We start from the raw sequence: 18475 nt of genomic DNA on the forward strand, positions 1-18475 counted from the left end.
TATGAACAATATAATAATAATAATAATATACATTTCTATTAGAGGTCGACAGATTATGATTTTTCAATCCCGATAACGATACTGATTATTGGAGGACCAAAAAAAGACGATACCAATTCATCAGTAAATTTTTATATACATCTTTGTAATAATGACAATTACAACAATACTGAATGAACACTTTTATTTTAACTTAATATAATACAGAAATAAAATTAATTTAGCCTCAAATAAATAATGAAACATGTTCAACTTGGTTTAAATAATGCAAAAACACAGTATTGGAGGAGAAAGTAAAAGTGCAATATGTGCCATGTAAAAAAGCTAACGTTTAAATTCTTTGCTCAGAACATGAGAACATATGAAAGCTGGTGGTTTCTTGTAACATGAGTCTTCAATATTCCCAGTTAAGAAGTTTTAGGTTGTAGTAATTATAGGAATTATAGGACTATTTCTCTCTGAACCATTTGTATTTCATATACCTTTGACTATTGGATGTTCTTATAGGCACTATAGTATTGCCAACCTAATCTCAGGAGTTGTGCTGTTTGAATGAATGCTTACGAGCCTGCTGCTGCCTACCACCGCTCAGTCGGACTGCTATATCAAATATAAAATCATAGATTTAAATATAACATAATAAACACACAGAAATACGAGCCTTAGGTCATTAATATGGTCAAATCCGGAAACTATAATTTCGAAAACAAAACGTTTATTCTTTCAGTGAAATACGGAACCATTACGTATTTTATCGAATGGGTGGCAACCCTAAGTCTAAATATTGCTGATACATTGCACAACCTTCAATGTTATGTCATAATTACGTAAAATTCTGGCTAATTAATTGCGGTCTTTGTTAGGAAGAAATGGTTTTCACATTGAGCCAGGCAGCCCAAACTGTTGCATGTACCCTGACTCTGCTTGCACTGAATGCAAGAGAAGTGACACATTTCCCTAGTTAATATTGCCTGCTAACATTAATTTATTTTAACTAAATATGCAGGTTTAAAAATATATACTTGTGTATTGATCTGAATAAAGGCGTTGATGTTTATGGTTAAGCACATTGGTGCAACGATTGTGCTTTTTCGTGAATGCACTTTTGTTAAATCATCACAGAAATAGAGTGTCAGGTGTTCACTCTAGATATATAATCAGTTATTTTCCCACTACAGTCAGTCTTTCCATCTGACTTGTAAAAGAAGTAGGACTTAAAGGGGCTTCATAACTTTTGGAGAAAAAAATTTAACAGCAGATTGCCGCTTTAAAGGGCATTAGAATTTTGTTGACAGCCAGGAGTGGATTTCAAGGGAACATTCCACAGCTTGGTCCACGGTAATATCAATTACCTGAAAAATAACCTCTACACTTGTCTTTGTTGACCTTGTCCTTGCCCCTCACACAAAACCAGACTATGTACCACCGCAGACACATAAAAACCACACGCAATCATCTTTAATATCATTTGTTGCGCTAGCTGGTAGCTAGCCTGTGTAACATTGGACAGGGTGTTAGTTCTGAGAGAGAAAAAACCCTATTAACACACTGGTGGGCAATCTACTAAATCCGTGTCTAGTGGGAGATTTCATTCCACCTGCAAGATTAGCTGTTTGATTGCATAATAAAGGTCAGTGGAAGCCCAGGGCTAAGTCCCAAATGACACCCTATTTCCTGCATAGTACACTACTTTTGACCTGAGCTCTATTGGTTATCCAATGGTAGTGCACTATAGGGAATAGGTTATAATTTGGGACAGTCAAGTAGCAGGCGGCGAGGCCATCACAGTTCAGCCACCACAATGGTTGGAGTGTGATTAAAAAATAAAAAGAACTCAGTCTAAGTATTTTCCGGACCCAGACTTTTGTTTCCGGTTGAATGCTATGAGACAATGACCTGTAATTAACGTGCAATCAGTGTGCTAGGTGAAAATTGCCACCGTTAGTCAGTCCCAGTATCCTCGTACCTCCACCACACACTATGTTAAGTTCAGTCAACCTTGTTTTTCTCTCAGTATAGTGCAGTACATTGCTGTCATGGTAACCTAAGTAGTCTATGAGTACTGTGCTAGACATGAACGTTTATTCCCAAGTTCAGGGTGTACAGTTAATTGGAGGAGGGGCGGGTGGAGCAAATGGAACAGGGATTTGTATTTTGAAAGGTAGCTGTCAATGTTCTGAGGAGAGGACTGAGGTATACGTCTCATTTTAGCTTGGTTGCATTCTCATATGAGAGAGCAGAGTTCAAACCAGCAAATATGAAATTGTCAGCTACGCTAAGATGTGTGGTGGCATTTTGAAAGACTCTTGTCTTTCAAAAGGGTAATATAATTATTTATTTCCTATTCCTCTCAGTTCGCTGTGTAATTATGATGCTGTGTGATGATGAGTGCAAAGGAAAACAATTATGAGAAGATAATAACAGGAAGTGTCTCTCACAGAGAGCCGGCCCACGCTCCTCATGTATCGACCAAAAGTTCCAGACACATCTCCAAATTAACCAAGTGCTTAATCCTAATTGTTCTGCCTGCTTAGTACAGGCCCCATCCCTGCCTGCGGGCCCAGTGGGATCCTCCAGTCACATTTTCAGCCGTATTGACTGATTATAACGACCGCTCTAACTTTCTCTCTGAGCCTCTAAAAACATACATGCAACTCAAGCAGCACAGAAATAACAGGAAACGGCAGATCGGGATGGTCATTGCACTAATGACCCAAAAAAGAAGAGAGGATGCCAAAAACGTGTGTGTGGTCAAATCATATGCCTTCATGCTTGTGTGCTTGTGTCCAGCCTAGCGAAGGTAAAGTTTGTGTTAACATCACAGACCTGGTTTCAAAACGTTTTTCAAAGCTGAGCTTGATTGACCTCGCCAGAGGTAATGGATTGAACCATTTGAGTAGCCCCAAAAAGTGTAAGCCCCGGCCATGTGGAACTTTAGGCAGGCTCAACCGAATGCTCCAATCCTATTTGAACCCAGGTGTGTGCCAAAGGGGGTGGTGTTGCAATCTACTGCAAAGATAGCCTGCAGAGTTCTGTATTACTATCCGAGTCTACCCAAACAATTTGAGCTTCTACTTCTAAAAATGCACTTTTCCAGAAACAAGTCTCTCACTGTTGCTGGAATGACATTGACCTCATCCCGTCAGTAGATGATGCCTGGTTATTCTTTAAAAGTGCCTTCCTCACCATCTTAATTAAGCATTATTGACTGTATGTTTTGTTTATTCCAAGTGTAACTCTGTGTTGTTATATGTGTCGAATTGCTATGCTTTATCTTGGCCAGGTCGCAGTTGCAAATGAGAACTTGTTCTCAACTAGCCTACCTATTTAAATAAAGGTGAAATAAAATCAAATAAATAAATTGGGACCTTGTCCTACACTGCCAAAAGGAAGATGAGCCTCTGAGCCTGTTTCCTCTTCACGTGTCTTCTTTCTAAATAAAATAAAATCAAATCTGTTTATATAGCCCTTCTTACATCAGCTGATATCTCAAAGTGCTGTACAGAAACCCAGCCTAAAACCCCAAACAGCAATGCAGGTGTAGAAGCACGGTGGCTAGGAAAAACTCCCTAGAAAGGCCAAAACCTAGGAAGAAACCTAGAGAGGAACCAGGCTATGAGGGGTGGCCAGTCCTCTTCTGGCTGTGCCGGGAGAGATTATAACAGAACATGGCCAAGATGTTCAAATGTTCATAAATGACCCGCATGGTCAAATAATAATAATCACAGTAGTTGTCGAGGGTGCAGCAAGTCAGCACCGCAGGAGTAAATGTCAGTTGGCTTTTCATAGCCAATCATTAAGAGTATCACTACCGCTCCTGCTGTCTCTAGAGAGTTGAAAACAGCAGGTCTGAGACAGGTAGCATGTCCAGTGAACAGGTCAGAGTTCCATAGCCGCAGGCAGAACAGTTGAAACTGGAGCAGCAGCACGGCCAGGTGGACTGGGAACAGCAAGGAGTCATGCCAGGTAGTCCTGAGGCATGGTCCTAGGGCTCAGATCCTCCGAGAGAGAGAAAGAAAGAGAGAAAGAGAGAATTAGAGAGAGCATACTTAAATTCACACAGGACACCGGATAAGACAGGAGAAGTACCTCAGATATAACAAACTGACCCTAGCCCCCCGCCACATAAACTACTGCAGCATAAATACTGGAGGCTGAGAAAGAAAGGGGTCAGGAGACACTGTGGCCCCATCCGATGATAACAGGGCCAAACAGGAAGAATATAACCCCACCCACTTTGCCAAAGCACAACCCCCACACCACTCGAGGGATATCTTCAACCACCAATTTACCATCCTGAGACAAGGCAGAGTATAGCCCACAAAGATCTCCGCCACGGCACAACCTAAGGGGGGGCGCCAACCCAGACAGGAAGATCACGTCAGTGACTCAACCCAATTATGTAACGCACCCCTCCTAGGGACGGCATGAAAGAGCACCAGTAGGCCAGTAACTCAGCCCCTGTAATAGGGTTAGAGGCAGAGAATCCCAGTGGAGAGAGGGGAACCGGCCAGGCAGAGACAGCAAGGGCGGTTCGTTGCTCCAGAGCCTTTCCGTTCACCTTCACACTCCTGGTCCAGACTACACTCAATCATATTACCCACTGAAGAGATGAGTCTTCAGTAGAGACATAAAGGTTGAGCCCGAGTCTGCGTCTCTCACATGGGTATGCAGACCATTCCATAAAAATGGAGCTCAACTGCCTCCAGCTGTTTGCTTAGAAATTCTAGGGACAATTTGGATGCCTGCGTCTTGTGACCGTAGCGTACGTGTAGGTATGTACGGCAGGACCAAATCGGAAAGATAGGTAGGGGCAAGCCCATGTAATGCTTTGTAGGTTAGCAGTAAAACCTTGAAATCAGTCCTTGCCTTAACATGAAGCCAGTGTAGGGAGGCTAGCACTGGAGTAATATGATCACATTTTTTGTTCTAGTCACGATTCTAGCAGCCGTATTTAGCACTAACTGAAGTTTATTTAGTGCTTTATCCGGGTAGCCGGAAAGTAGAGCATTGCAGTAGTCTAACCTAGAAGTAACAAAAGCATGGATTCATTTTTATGCATCATTTTTGGACAGAAAGTTTCTGATGTTTTTGCAATGTTACGTAGATGGAAAAAAGCTGTCCTAGAAACAGTCTTGATTATGTTCATCAAAAGAGAGATCAGGATCCGGAGTAACGCCAAGGTCCTTCACAGTTTTATTTGAGAAGACTGTACAACCATCAAGATGAATTGTCAGATTCAACAGAAGATCCCTTTGTTTCTTGGGACCTAAGAACAAGCATCTCTAAAAGTAGAAAGTTTGCAGCCATCCACTTCCTTATGTCTGAAACACAGGCTTCTAGCTAGGGTAATTTTGGGGCTTCACCATGTTTCATTGAAATGTACAGCTGTGTGTCAACCACATAGCAGTGAAAGTTAACATTATGTTTTCGAATGACATCCCCAAGAGGTAAAATATATAGTGAAAACAATAGTGGTCCTAAAATGGAGCCTTGAGGAACACCGGAATTTACAGTTGATTTGTCAGAGGACAAACCATTCACAGAGACAAACTGATATCTTTCCAACAGATATGATCCAAACCAGGCCAGAACTTGTCTGTGTAGACTATTTTGGGTTTCCAATCTCTCCAAAAGGGAGTCTTTCCTGGCCACTGTGCTTCTACTTGTACGTTGGAGTCTACACTCTTGGAAAAAAGGGTTTGAAAAGGGTTCTTTGTAGAGGGATAGGATTCTACAAAGATCCATTTTAATTACAAATAATTTGTAGACTGCAAATTGACTGCAAGAAGCCCAAACAGGTATAATGTTTGGGGGACAAACCAAAGAACCCTACTGGGTTCTATTTATAACATTTTTTTCTGAGTGTAAGTCGGGTTACTACAGAGCCCTTTTTGACAACTGCCCATGAGAAAGGGGCTTTATAAATACATTTGAATGACTGCCCCCCCCCCTTTCTTCCAGGCTTTGAGCTTTCCCACTGCGAGGACCCTGGGGTGCCCCAGTTTGGCTTCAAGGTCAACGACCAGGGACACTTCTCTGGAAGCACCATCACCTATAGGTGCAACCCTGGCTACACCCTGCACGGCAGCGGAATTCTCAAGTGTATGACCGGAGAAAGACGTGCTTGGGACAACGTCCTGCCCTCTTGCATCGGTAAGGGAACTAAGTAAAAAGGACTGTGCACGTGTGCATATACAAGCACACACAGACGTACTGTATGCACACATGCACACACTACCAACCCACACTGGTAAACTCCTATGGTCAGGAACAACTGACATCTCTTAGCATAGCGGATTAGTAGACGGCTCCCTTCATCTATTTTCAACTAATATTAGCCCACAGTGCTTCTCCCAGTTAACCTAGCAGCAGTACAGTACTCCAGCACAACCCAAGCCCCTCCTCTTCTCTCTTTATGTCAAGTTAACCACAGAAGAAAAAGTAACCACTGGTCCCTCCCATTTGTCACAATGATCTAAGCTGCAGCCAATGTGCCTCACCAGCTGCATAATGTATTAACCAGGCTAGGGGAGTGCAGACCAGACCAGGCAGAGCTCCTGCAGGTCATTGATATGCTGCAGGAGAACAACCTGCACTGCAGGCTGCAGCTATGTAATATCCATTAATCAAGAGGGTTTAATTCAGCTTTAGGTCCTCTTAATTGAACTTTGTCTAAAAATGTGCAGTGCTTTGCATTTCTTAAAGTGAATACAAATGTATTTGTTTTTTCCTTTTCTTTTGAATGAGTAATGTCTTGGAGAGATTGGTGTATGTGAGAGCTGGATTAAACTAGCCAATACAGATTGGAGATATCTTCAATCTCCGAGGTAGATTGTACAGATGACATTGAAGTTCTTGGTTGAAAGTGGGAATTTTTCCTCATTGGAGAAGGCACATGATGATAGCTATCGTTAGTTCCTTGATTATACTGATTGATCCTAATTAGATTCAAAGAAGGGTGCCCTTAGTGACTTCAAATCAGATTGGATCTCACTATGATTCAGTTTGAACTAGATCTGATTAACCCCATCCTGTCAGTCTCTTTTATGAGGAAGAGATACAATGTACACTAGGACCAGCCTTTACAACAACAACAAAATGTACAATTTGGAGTTTCACATGTGAAAACATGAATGGCCCCACATGAAATAGCTGTTTTCACATGTGAAACCATATTTTCACTTGTATTACATTTATTAGTTCACATGTTAACATCACCTTTTCACATGTGAGGAGAAAAAACATGTTTTTTGCAGTTGTGAATTGCAGTTGCAGAATATCGGGTATGCAGTTTCACATGTGAAATTCACATTTTAAAATAAAACATTTACATGTGAAAATCAAACACATGTGAAAAACTAATTTGTAAGAAAACTCCACATGTGAAAATGTCACTTTTGGCCTCCCGAGTGGCACAGTGGTCTAAGGCACTGCATCACAGTGCTAGAGGTGTCACTACAGACCCGGGTTCGATTCCAGGCTGTGTCGCAGGGAGACCCATGTGGCGGCGCATAATTGGCACAGCATCGTCCGGATTAGGGAAGGGTTTGGGCGGCCAGGATGTCCTTGTCCCATCGCGATCTAGCGACTCCTAGTGGCAGGCCAGTCGCATGCACACTGACTTAGGTCGCCAGTTTGTATTTGTATTTATTATGGATCCCCATTACTCTTCCGTGGTATGGCAAAATTAAGGCAGTTATACAATTTTAAAAACATTACAATACATTTATTACAAAATTCACAACACACTAAGTATGTGCCCTCAGACCAATACTCCACTACCACATATCTACAACACAAAATCCATGTGTACATGTGTGTATAGTGTGTATGTTATCATGTGTGTGTATGCATGTGTCTGTGCCTATATTTGTGTTGCTTCACAGTCCCAGCTGTTTTTTATCATCTACTTCTTGCATCAGTTACGTGATGTGGAATAGAGTTCCATGTAGTCATGGCTCTATGCAGTACTGTGCACCTCCCATAGTCTGTTCTGGACTTGGGGACTGTGAAGAGACCAGTTGTACAGTGTTTCCTCTGACACATTGGTGCGGCTGGCTACCGGGTTAAGCGAACAGTGTGCTTGGCAGGGTCATGTTTCGGGGGACGCATGGCTCTCAACCTTCGCCTCTCCCGGGAGTTGCAGCGATGGGACAAGACTGTAACTACCAATTGGATATCACGAAATTGGGGTGAAAATGGGGGGACAAAAATGTAACTTTCATATGTGGAATTGCAAGTTCCCAAGTGAAAAACTAATTTACAGTTTCACCCGTAAGAAATCTACACGTGAAAGTTAGACTTGGTCTCTGGATTTAATACTAATGATGCTTTATTGCACATATGACCATAGCAATTACATTTTTTAAACACAATACTAGCCCTCCCAAAGAACTTCCCATATGGATACATATTATAGGCAAGCATATCAGCACAAAGTAGTTTTATATACAGTATATAGCTTCCTGGATGTAATATAAAGACTGTAAGTAGTTCAATATTATGCGGATTATTCCAGCCAACATCAATAATAAATACGTAATCATCTGACAGATATACAGTGGTGTAAAGTAACTAAGTAAAAATACTTTTTGGGGGTATCTGTACTTAACTATTTATATTTTTGACAACTTTGACTTTTTATTCCACTACATTCCGAAAGAAAATCTGTACTTTCCCTGACATCCAAAAGTACTCGTTACATTTTGAATGCTCAGGTAGTATGGTCCAATTCACATACCTATCAATATCAATGAATTATCACACCTAATGCCTCTGATATGGCGGACTTACCAAACACAAATACTGTGTTTGTAAATTATGTCTCAATGTTGGAGTGAGCCCCTGGCTGATTGTAAATAAAAATTTGAGCATCTACTTTTACTCATGTATGACAATTGAGTATATTTCCCCACCACTGTATTTAATTGCATTTCAAATCAGATACTGTTCGGCGTTTACTCAAGTAGTAAGTGACTTTCACTTTAACTTGAGACAATTTCTATTAAGGTATCTTTACTTTACTTTATCAAGTATGACAATTGAGTACCTTTTCCACTACTGCAGATTTGAAAATACTCTTATCTTCATATCTCCTTCAATTTAAAAAGTGGAGTCAGTCATTTTGAATGACCTTTGCAGGAAGTGTGCTTTAGAAATTGGATTACCTACCTTGAAGCTACCTAACTTTTCATATTTCCACCTTTTATTATAACAGATGAAATATTTAGCTATGTTTGCTTCTGGTCCGCAGGTGTAGGAGGAGGTGTGAAGAGAGAGGATGCATCCCAATGGCACTCAACTCCCTATGTAGAGCACTACTTTTGACCAGGGCCCATGTCAAAAGCAGTGCACGATATAGGGATAGGGTGTCATTTGGGATGCAGCTTTGGCAGACAGAGTAGAGCATGTGGTTTCTCAGCCAAGATAAGTAATATCCTCTGAGAGGGAACGTAATGCTTTTGAGAGCAAATGATAAATCAGCACTTTGCTCTGCACTTCCTCAAGTCTAAGTGATAGTGAAGTGTTTTTTATATAGCGAGAGATCAAACTTCGAAAAACTGTAGGGTTCTATCAAACTTTATCTGAAGTGCATTTACAATTGCAGCACACATTACAGTAATACAGTACAATTAAAGAAGTAAAAGCATACAAGAGGCAAGGGTTCTATTTGATCAAAAGTCCTGGGCCCATGTCCACAAAGCATCCACAAAACATCTCACCAAGTCTGGAACCCTCAGGACCCTGAACAGCTTCTACCTCCAAGCCATAAGACTGCTAAATAGTTAGGCCAGGTAGCTATTTGGTAACTATTTAACTATCTGCATTGACTCTTTTTGTCTCATCACAGACACTGCTGCTACTGTTGATTATCTGTCACTTATCTCCTGGTTATATGTACATATCTACCTCGATTACCTTGTAACCCTGCACATCGATACTAGTACTAGTACCCTTTTCTTTCTGCATTGTTGGGAAAGTGAGCCTTTCATTGTTAGTCTATACTTGTTGTTTACGAATCATATGACGAATAACATTTCATTTGATTGAATGTTTGCCTTGTGAGGAATGAGCTCCACAGGACGTTGGTTTAGAGCATTGGTTTAGAGCATACAAGCATTTCACTACACCCGCAATAATATCTGCTAAACATGTGAATGAAACCAATAAGATGTTATTTGATTTAGAGGGAGGCTCCCTCCCTCCCTCCCTCCCTCCCTCCCTCCCTCCCTCCCTCCCTCCCTCCCTCCCTCCCTCCCTCCCTCCCTCCCTCCCTCCCTCCCTCCCTCCCTTATCTAAACATTTTTAGTATTAATGTTGAGTATTAATGAACTAGCGATCTGCATTTTGTGATTTAGGCTTCATTGAACTAAGGGTGCGAGATTGAGAGGGAAAGAGAGATTGAGAGAGAGAGAACTAAGGGTGAGAGATTGAGAGAGAGGACTAAGGGTGAGAGATTGTGAGGGAAAAGGAGATTGAGAGAGAGGAATAAGGGTGAGAGATTGAGAGGGAAAGAGAGATTGAGAGAGAGTGGACTAAGGGTGAGAGATGGAGAGAGAGAGAGGGAGAGAGAGATTGAGAGAGAGAGGACTAAGGGTGAGAGATTGAGAGGGAAAGAGAGATTGAGAGAGAGGACTAAGGGTGAGAGATTGAGAGGGAAAGAGAGAGAGAGGACTAAGGTTGAGAGATTGAGAGGGAATGAGATATTGAGAGAGAGGGGACTAAGGTTGAGAGATTGAGAGGGATTGAGAGAGATGGGCATTTAAAGTTGGTTAATCAAGTGATAGTGGAGGTAGACTGATAATGGGCGGGTAATGTAAGCCTCAGCTGCCCTGGAAGCAGTCAGCAGGAAGCATTCAGCAAGAAAAGCATCAGCAAGAGAAGCAGTTAGCAGGCCTCATGTTCAGCGTTGGGCTCGTTTCCTGTGTGATTGATGTCCCGGAGCAGAACAAAACATGCCAGGCTGCAGGCGCACTGCAGCACACCGGGTTTTGGTGGCACCGAGACTGACACTGCTACACTACCACCACGGCACTGTCGTCCTGTCAGGGAAGGTTTTGGGCTGGCTGCTTATTGCTCTGACAGTATTGTATCCCAGATGGCACCCTATTTCCTATGTAGTGCACTATAGGGTGCCATTTGGGACGTAGCCCAGGAATCTGCAAACACTCTTGGGCGCGTTATTGTTTTATTGAGATGATTCGCATGGCTTGGCTTCACATTCTCAAGAGGAGCATGTTACATTTGTTTGCAGCCACCCACAAATTATTTCCTCTCAGCTGTGTACGTGTGTGTGTACCTTTGTGTTGTGTACGTGTGTGTGGGAGTAAGTGTGTGTATGGGTGTGCACTATAGGCCCTTGTCAAAAGTAGTGTACTATATAGGGAATAGGGTGCCATTTGGGACGTAGTCCAAGACTCCAAATACTCTCTGGCGTTATTGATAGTGGTGGAAAAAGTACCCTATTGTCATACCTGAGTAAAAGATACCTTACTCAAGTAAAAGTGAAAGTCACTCAGAAAAATACTACTTCAGTAAAAGTCTGAAAGTATTTGGTTTTAAATATACTTAAGTATAAAAAGTAAAAGTGTAAATCATTTCAAATTCCTTATATTAAGCAAACCAGACTCCACCATTTTCTTGTTTTTAAGTTATGGGTAGCCAGGTGCACACTCTAAAACGCTTACATCATTTAAAGGGAAGTATGTGTGTTTAGTGAGTCTGCCAGATCACAGGCAGTAGGTGACCAGGGATGTTCTCTTGATAAGTGAGTGAATTACTCTGACACTTTTTGGTGTCAGAGAAAATGTATAGAGTAAAAAGTACATTATTTTCTGTAGGAATTTAGTGAAGTAAAAGTTGTCAAAAATATAAATAATAAAGCTGAAGTACAGATACCCCCAAAAAACCACTTCTGTCTGTATTTTTGCACATTACACCATTGGTTATTGATTCATTGAGATGATTCACATGGCTCGGCTTCACATTTTCAACAGGAGCGGTAGACTTGTTACATTTCCTTGCCAGCAACCCACTAATTATTTCCCCCTAGCTGTGTGCGTACATGTGTGTACACGTGTGGGCATGTTTTTGTGTGCGAGCAAGTGTGCATACATACGTGCGCCTGTGTCCCTGTCCCTGTCCCTGTCCCTGTCCCTGTCCCTGCATGCATCTTTTGCGTTTTGAATGTGTCACTGCAAAACTCAGCTGTGATACCCTTTCACAGTATCTCCTTTAATGCATCTCCATAGCAACAGATACATGTATATCCTGTTTTCATTATATTTGTGTTGTTTCTCCTTACAGCTGAATGTGGAGGAAAGTTCACAGGCGAGTCGTCTGGACGCATCCTGTCACCTGGATACCCATTCCCCTACGACAACAACCTCCGTTGCACCTGGATTATCGAGGTGGACTCTGGCAACATCGTTAGGTACTGATCAATTAGTATTCATCAAGAATCCTCCTTTTCAAGTATTCCCCTATCATGTCTCATCTCTGTGCATTTCAACAGCCAAGCCAAGACCAACTCTTGTAATATATGCCTAACAAAAGTACAAGGCTACAGCGCTCTCACACACACACACACACACACACACACACACACACACACACACACACACACACACACACACACACACACACACACACACACACACACACACACACACACACACACAAGCGTCCAGGCAAGAAGGTAGACATTCTCCAGTGCACCAGTACCCTGTTTTTACACTATTAGAAACAAAAAACTATGTTTTAAGTGAGAAGTAAGCATTGATCTAAAGACAAAATTCACATGATCACCACAATGCCTACTTCCCTCATGCTCTACCAAGGTTCTCCAGCACACAGCTATGACCTACTACAGTAGCTATGTTGGTCTATTGTACTTCAAACAATGTGTAGGCAGGTTGCTTGGGATTCAAACCTTCTCAAACAGCCTCATTCAGAGTCTTAGAGGAGGGGCTCCCACAATAATATGATTTGTACTGCAGACAAGGTAAAGTATTGGATTATTCACACACCACGCTAAGCCATTAACCCATTCCACTACTTTTGCAAGCTTTTTTTTATTTTATGAAAGGCATCTTAGCTTTTATACTTATAAGACTATCAGGTTTGATTGAGTGATCTGTTTTGTCTTGTAGTAATTTATGTGCTACCTGCCTGGTTGTTCTTTGCCGTTTAAATTCTAATTGATTTCAACCTTTATTTTAGCAATATATGTCACTGAGAAAAATATATATTTCATAATCACATCCTTTTTTGGTCAGTAGGTGGGCAACATACCAACAGGGGATGGATGGTGTGTTGGACACAGTCACTCATACAGATAGAGAGGTCTAAAGAATCTGTCTGCATTCCTGATTTCTGTAACTGTGTAATATTGGCACAATGTCAAAACCACTTGATTTGCAAACATGGTCCTGTTTTATCAATTGCTGTGCTGACCAATTCTTGTCAAATGTATATGTAGCTGAATGTTATGTTTCCATTTGTATTTATTTTTGCAGTCAAGATGGTGAGACACATTTAGGCCTATATCTATAACACAGGAGATTGATGGCAACTTAATTGGGGCGAATGGGCTCTTGGTAATGACTGGAGAGGAGTAAGTGGAAAGGTATGAAATATGTCAAACACATGGTTTCCAGGTGTTTGATGCCATTCCATTTGCTGCGTTCCAGCCATTATTATGAGCCGCTCTCCCCTCAGCAGCCTCCTGTGATCTAAAAATACATGCAGCATAATGATAGATATACAGTGCTTTCGGAAGTATTCAAACCCCTTGACTTTTTTCACATTTTGTTATGTTACATCCTTATTCTAAAATGGATTAAATAAATGTTATCCCTCATCAAACTACACACAATACCCCATAATGACAAAGCAAAAACAGTTTTTTAAGATTTCATTCAAATGTGTTACAAATAAAAAAAGTATTCAGACCCAGTATTCAGCGATTACAGCATTGAGTCTTCTTGGGTATGACGCTACAATCTTGGCACACCTGTATTTGGTGAGTTTATCCCAATATTCTCTGCAGATCCTATCAAGCTCTGTCAGGTTGGATGGGGAGTGTTGCTGCGCAACTATTTTCAGGTCTCTCCAGAGATGTTAGATCAGTCCGGGCTCTGGCTGGGCCACTCAAGGACATTCAGAGTCTTGTCCCAAAGCCACTCCTGCATTGTCTTGGCTGTGTGCTTAGGGTCGTTGTCCTGTTGGAAGGTGAACCTTCGCCTCAGTCTGAGGTCATGAGCGCTCTGGAGCAGGTTTTCATCAAGGATCTCTCTGTACTTTGCTCCGTTCAGCGTGATGCTGCCACCACCATGTTTCACCGAAGGGATGGTGCCTGGTTTCCTCCAGACGTGATGCTTGGCAATCAGGCCAAAGAGTTCAATCTTGTTTCTCAGGGTCTGAGAGTCTTTAGGTGCCTTTTAGCAAACTCCAAGCGGACTGTCATGTGCCTTTTACTGAGGAGTGGCTTCCGTCTGGCCATTCTACCATAAAGGCCTGATTGGTGGAGTGTTGCAGAGATGGTTGTCCTTCTGGAATGTTCTCCCATCTCCACAGAGGAGCTCTGGAACTCTGTCAGAGTGACCATAGGGTTCTTGGTCACCTCCCTGACCAAGGCCCTTCTCCCCCAATTGCTCAGTTTGGCCAGGCAGCCAGCTCTAGGATGAGTCTTGGTGGTTCCAAACTTCTTCAATTTAGGAATGATGGAGAACACTGTGTTCTTGGGGACCTTCAATTTTGCAAAAATGTTTTGGTTCCCGACCACAGATTTATGCCTCGACACAGTCCTGTCTCGGAGCTCTACGAACATTTCCTTCAACCTCATGGCTTGGTTTTTGCTCTGACATGCACTGTCAACAATGAGACCTTATACAGTATAGACAGGTGTGTGCCATTCCAAACCATGTCCAATCAAATGTATTTACCACAGGTGGACTCCAAACAAGTTGTAGAAACATCTCAAGGATGATCAATGGAAACAGAATGCACCTGAGCTCAATTTGGTGTCTCATAGCAAAGGGTCTGAATACTTATGTAAATAAGGTTGTTGTGTTTTTTATTTTTAATACATTTGTACAAATTTAGAAAAACCTGTTTTCACTTTATCATTATGGGGTATTGCGTGTAGAGTGCTGAGGATTTTGTTTTATTCCATCCATTTTAGAATAAGACTGTAACGTAACAAAATGTGGAAAAAGTCAAGGGGTTTGAATACTTTCCCAAGGCTCTGTACATTATTATAATAGCAGGACAGTGTAAAGTACATTATCCCTCTGAAGAATATGAATTAGAAGGTTTGAATCCTAAACAACCTGCCAACACATTGTTTGAAGTACAATAGACCAACAGAGCAACTGTAGTAGGTCAAAGATGTGTGCTGGAAAAGCATGGGTGAGGTCGTCATTGTGGTGTTCATGTGAGTTTTCTTTATTTTCTGCTTTAGAACAATGCCTCCTTCTCACTTAAAATATATATTTTTCTCATTTCTATGGTTTTTACACCGAAAGGTGATTTTACAAAAGCATAATTCAACATACTGTAACACAGCAATAAAAGTAAAAGTCAATTAGCCTATCTCAGAGATAAAAAGAGAGAGAGTGAAAGTCTGACAGGAGATCCTCTCAGAAATACAACAAGTAGAACTGATTGGACTTGGTGCTTCAATGGGAATGTTGGCTAGAAAAAAAGAGAAACATACAGAAAATGTTTTATTGTCCTTGCAAAAGTCTAAATATACATTTTAAGCTTCCCTGAAGTAGGAGCAAGAAAATCATCTGCATATGATCTTTTTCAATTGGAATGCAGTTCTATTCATTCCACAGCTACATTGAGTTTACAAAACATTAGGAACACTCTTTCCATGACAGACTGACCAGGTGAATCCAGGTGAAAGCTATGATCGCTCATTGATGTCAGTTGTTAAATCCACTTCAATCAGATGAAGGGGAGGAGACAAGAATGATATTTAAGCCTTGAGACAATTGAAACATGGATTGTGTATGTTTGCTATTCAGAGGATGAATGGGCAAGAGAGAAGATTGAAGTGCCTTTGAATAAAGTATGGTCGTAGGTGCCAGGTTTGAATGTGTCAAGAACTGCAACGCTGATGGGGTTTTCACACTAAACAGTTTCCAGTGTGTATCAAGAATGGTCCATGACCCAAAGGACATCCAGCCAACTTGACACAGCTGTGATAAGAATTGGAATCAACATGGGCCAGCATCCCTGTGGAACACTTTCAATACCTTGTAGTGTCCAAGCACCAACAAATTGAGGATTTTCTGAGGGCAAAAGTGAGTGCAACTCAATATTAGGATAATCTTCCTAATGTTTTGAACACTCAGTGTTTTCTACTACTATAGTTCGCTCCCTTTTTTTCACGGGCTTCCAGGCATTTACTCATTCATTAACATGGATTTGGAATGAGGACTGTGTGGCTAGTTGGGCATTTGTGGATCCACTTGTTGGAGAAGTGTGCCAGGTCAGTCGGAAAGCATCACAACCTCTCCCTTGACTACTGTCACATTACGTGGATCAAGAGCGAGGAATGAAGTGAGGCAAACTCCTTCATGTTCTGCGCCAGCAGATGGCCTGTGCTGCTGCTCCCCCTGACATCATAGTCATCCACCTTGGTAGAAACTAATTGGGACACACAAAGGGGACAGCCCTGGTGTGTCAGATGCAAACTGATTCAGAGGTAGTCATCCGAACAACGATGGTCTACTCTGACATAGCGCAGCAGAGGAGTTTGATGTTTCAATAGGAGGAGGACAAGCGCATAAAGATGGCACGGTGCTCTGTCACCCAGCTGATTTTAGCATTTCTCCATGGCAGGCGCATCCTCACAATCCGCCCCTCTGCCATAAAGCACTGTGTCCCTGGGCAGTACTGTAAGGATGGCGTGCATCTCACGGATGAGGGCAATGTCCTCTTCCATGAGATCTGAGTGCTGGTCTCTCCTCCGTTCTAGCAAGATGCACAAAGTAGTACACACCACCACTCTCACTGCCACTTGCCTGCCTCTTCACAAACCCGAAGGCCACTTAATACATGAAAATTAGTGTGTGTGTTTGTGTTTATATATATGTGTGTGTGTGTGTGTGTGTGTGTGTGTGTGTGTGTGTGTGTGTGTGTGTGTGTGTGTGTGTGTGTGTGTGTGTGTGTGTGTGTGTGCCGGGAGGGAGGGAGGCTGTCATAACTATAAACGAAATAAATGTATCCTCTGGGAGGCCCACCCACAATCTTCAGATCCACAGGCAGTAACTTTAACCACTACACTACGAATCCTGTTCTTAAAACATTGACTATGACAGACCAGTTAAATGGACAGTCTGGAAGATTTTGTTCCAAGATGATTTTGTTCATTCACTCAGTACTGGGTGAACATTTATTTATCTTGCTTGGTTAAAATACAATAGTCTAACACAGATGGTTTGATGAAGACAGACTTGTTTAATCATGTAGCTAACCAAGTTAGCATGTCATTTTCTTTTGACTGCGCACAGCAGGTTGCAAAACTTAAGCAAGCTGAGAGTAAGTTCGATTAATCCACCCCGTGGTACACCAGAATATGGCCCGTCAAGTCATCAGGTGGAAGTGGGAAGGAAAGGCAGGTAGTGTTTTTATCAAAATCAATCATATGTATATGTGAAAACACAGAATCCTACTCATTACCACACGTGCTTAATTACATCACTTTTGTTTCGCGCCTACTTTGCTGTCAGACAGAGCGGGGCACCTACCCAGCTAATCAAAATATATGTTTTTCATTTATTGATTGTCTACAGTAGCCTAGGTTTGTTCACATAGATTTCTTATGACTGGCAGCATGATGCAAGCAGCTGTGTTGTTGCCGAGCAACTGATCCGGTGTTAGAACTCTGAGCTTTGTCTAAAACAATATGCTACCATCGTCAAAAATGCTACATAAAGATAGCACATTGTTGGTTCTTAATGGGCAGAAATGAGCATGTGAGAGCAATACATTATACATGTAATCAAAACTGTTTCCCGACAATCTTTTTTTCCCCCTAAAACTAACGGACGGCTCATGACGAGAGGAGGGGAGTGTGTTTGTACCTCCAATCAAATTGATTTGCCAAGTTTAATCGACATTGGTGTCATATTGGCTTAGATATGATGGTGAATTTAATCAATCCCTACTATAGTGATCGGCGTGACTATAATAGTAAAGATCTGCATGTCCATTCCAGCAGGAGTACAGGTTGTCCCTCTGTCCTCTCTCCAGTCTAGTCTACTTCTTTGTTTTTTGCCTGTCCTGCACATCTTCGACCCCAGGGTTGGACAGCCTAATGAGACTCAAATGCTCAATCATAGACTCAATTATTAGTATTGCATGGAGCCGGAATGGTGTAACCTTGGAGGCAAACAATTTGTTCTGTTCCAACTCCCAGTGGCACACCTCGTTTGAAATCATATTTTTATTCATGACT

The 18475-nt window shown here is 41.8% G+C and overlaps 1 protein-coding gene across 3 annotated transcripts in view; it reads left to right on the forward strand.

Moving 5' to 3' along the window:
• LOC109904406 (CUB and sushi domain-containing protein 3) overlaps positions 1–18475 on the forward strand; it is a 657725-nt gene that overhangs the window by 443471 nt on the left and 195779 nt on the right. For all 3 annotated transcript variants that reach the window (XR_004202892.1, XM_031788837.1, XM_031788836.1), the window contains 2 exons: positions 5965–6156; positions 12310–12436. Coding sequence is in view for 2 of the 3 variants with exons in the window: in XM_031788837.1 (XP_031644697.1) it covers positions 5965–6156; positions 12310–12436 (319 nt within the window). In the remaining variant the exon portion in view is untranslated. The remainder of the gene's footprint in view (positions 1–5964; positions 6157–12309; positions 12437–18475) is intronic.

The sequence above is a fragment of the Oncorhynchus kisutch genome, linkage group LG14 (assembly GCF_002021735.2).
Source record: "Oncorhynchus kisutch isolate 150728-3 linkage group LG14, Okis_V2, whole genome shotgun sequence".
Taxonomy (NCBI): Eukaryota; Metazoa; Chordata; class Actinopteri; order Salmoniformes; family Salmonidae; genus Oncorhynchus; species Oncorhynchus kisutch.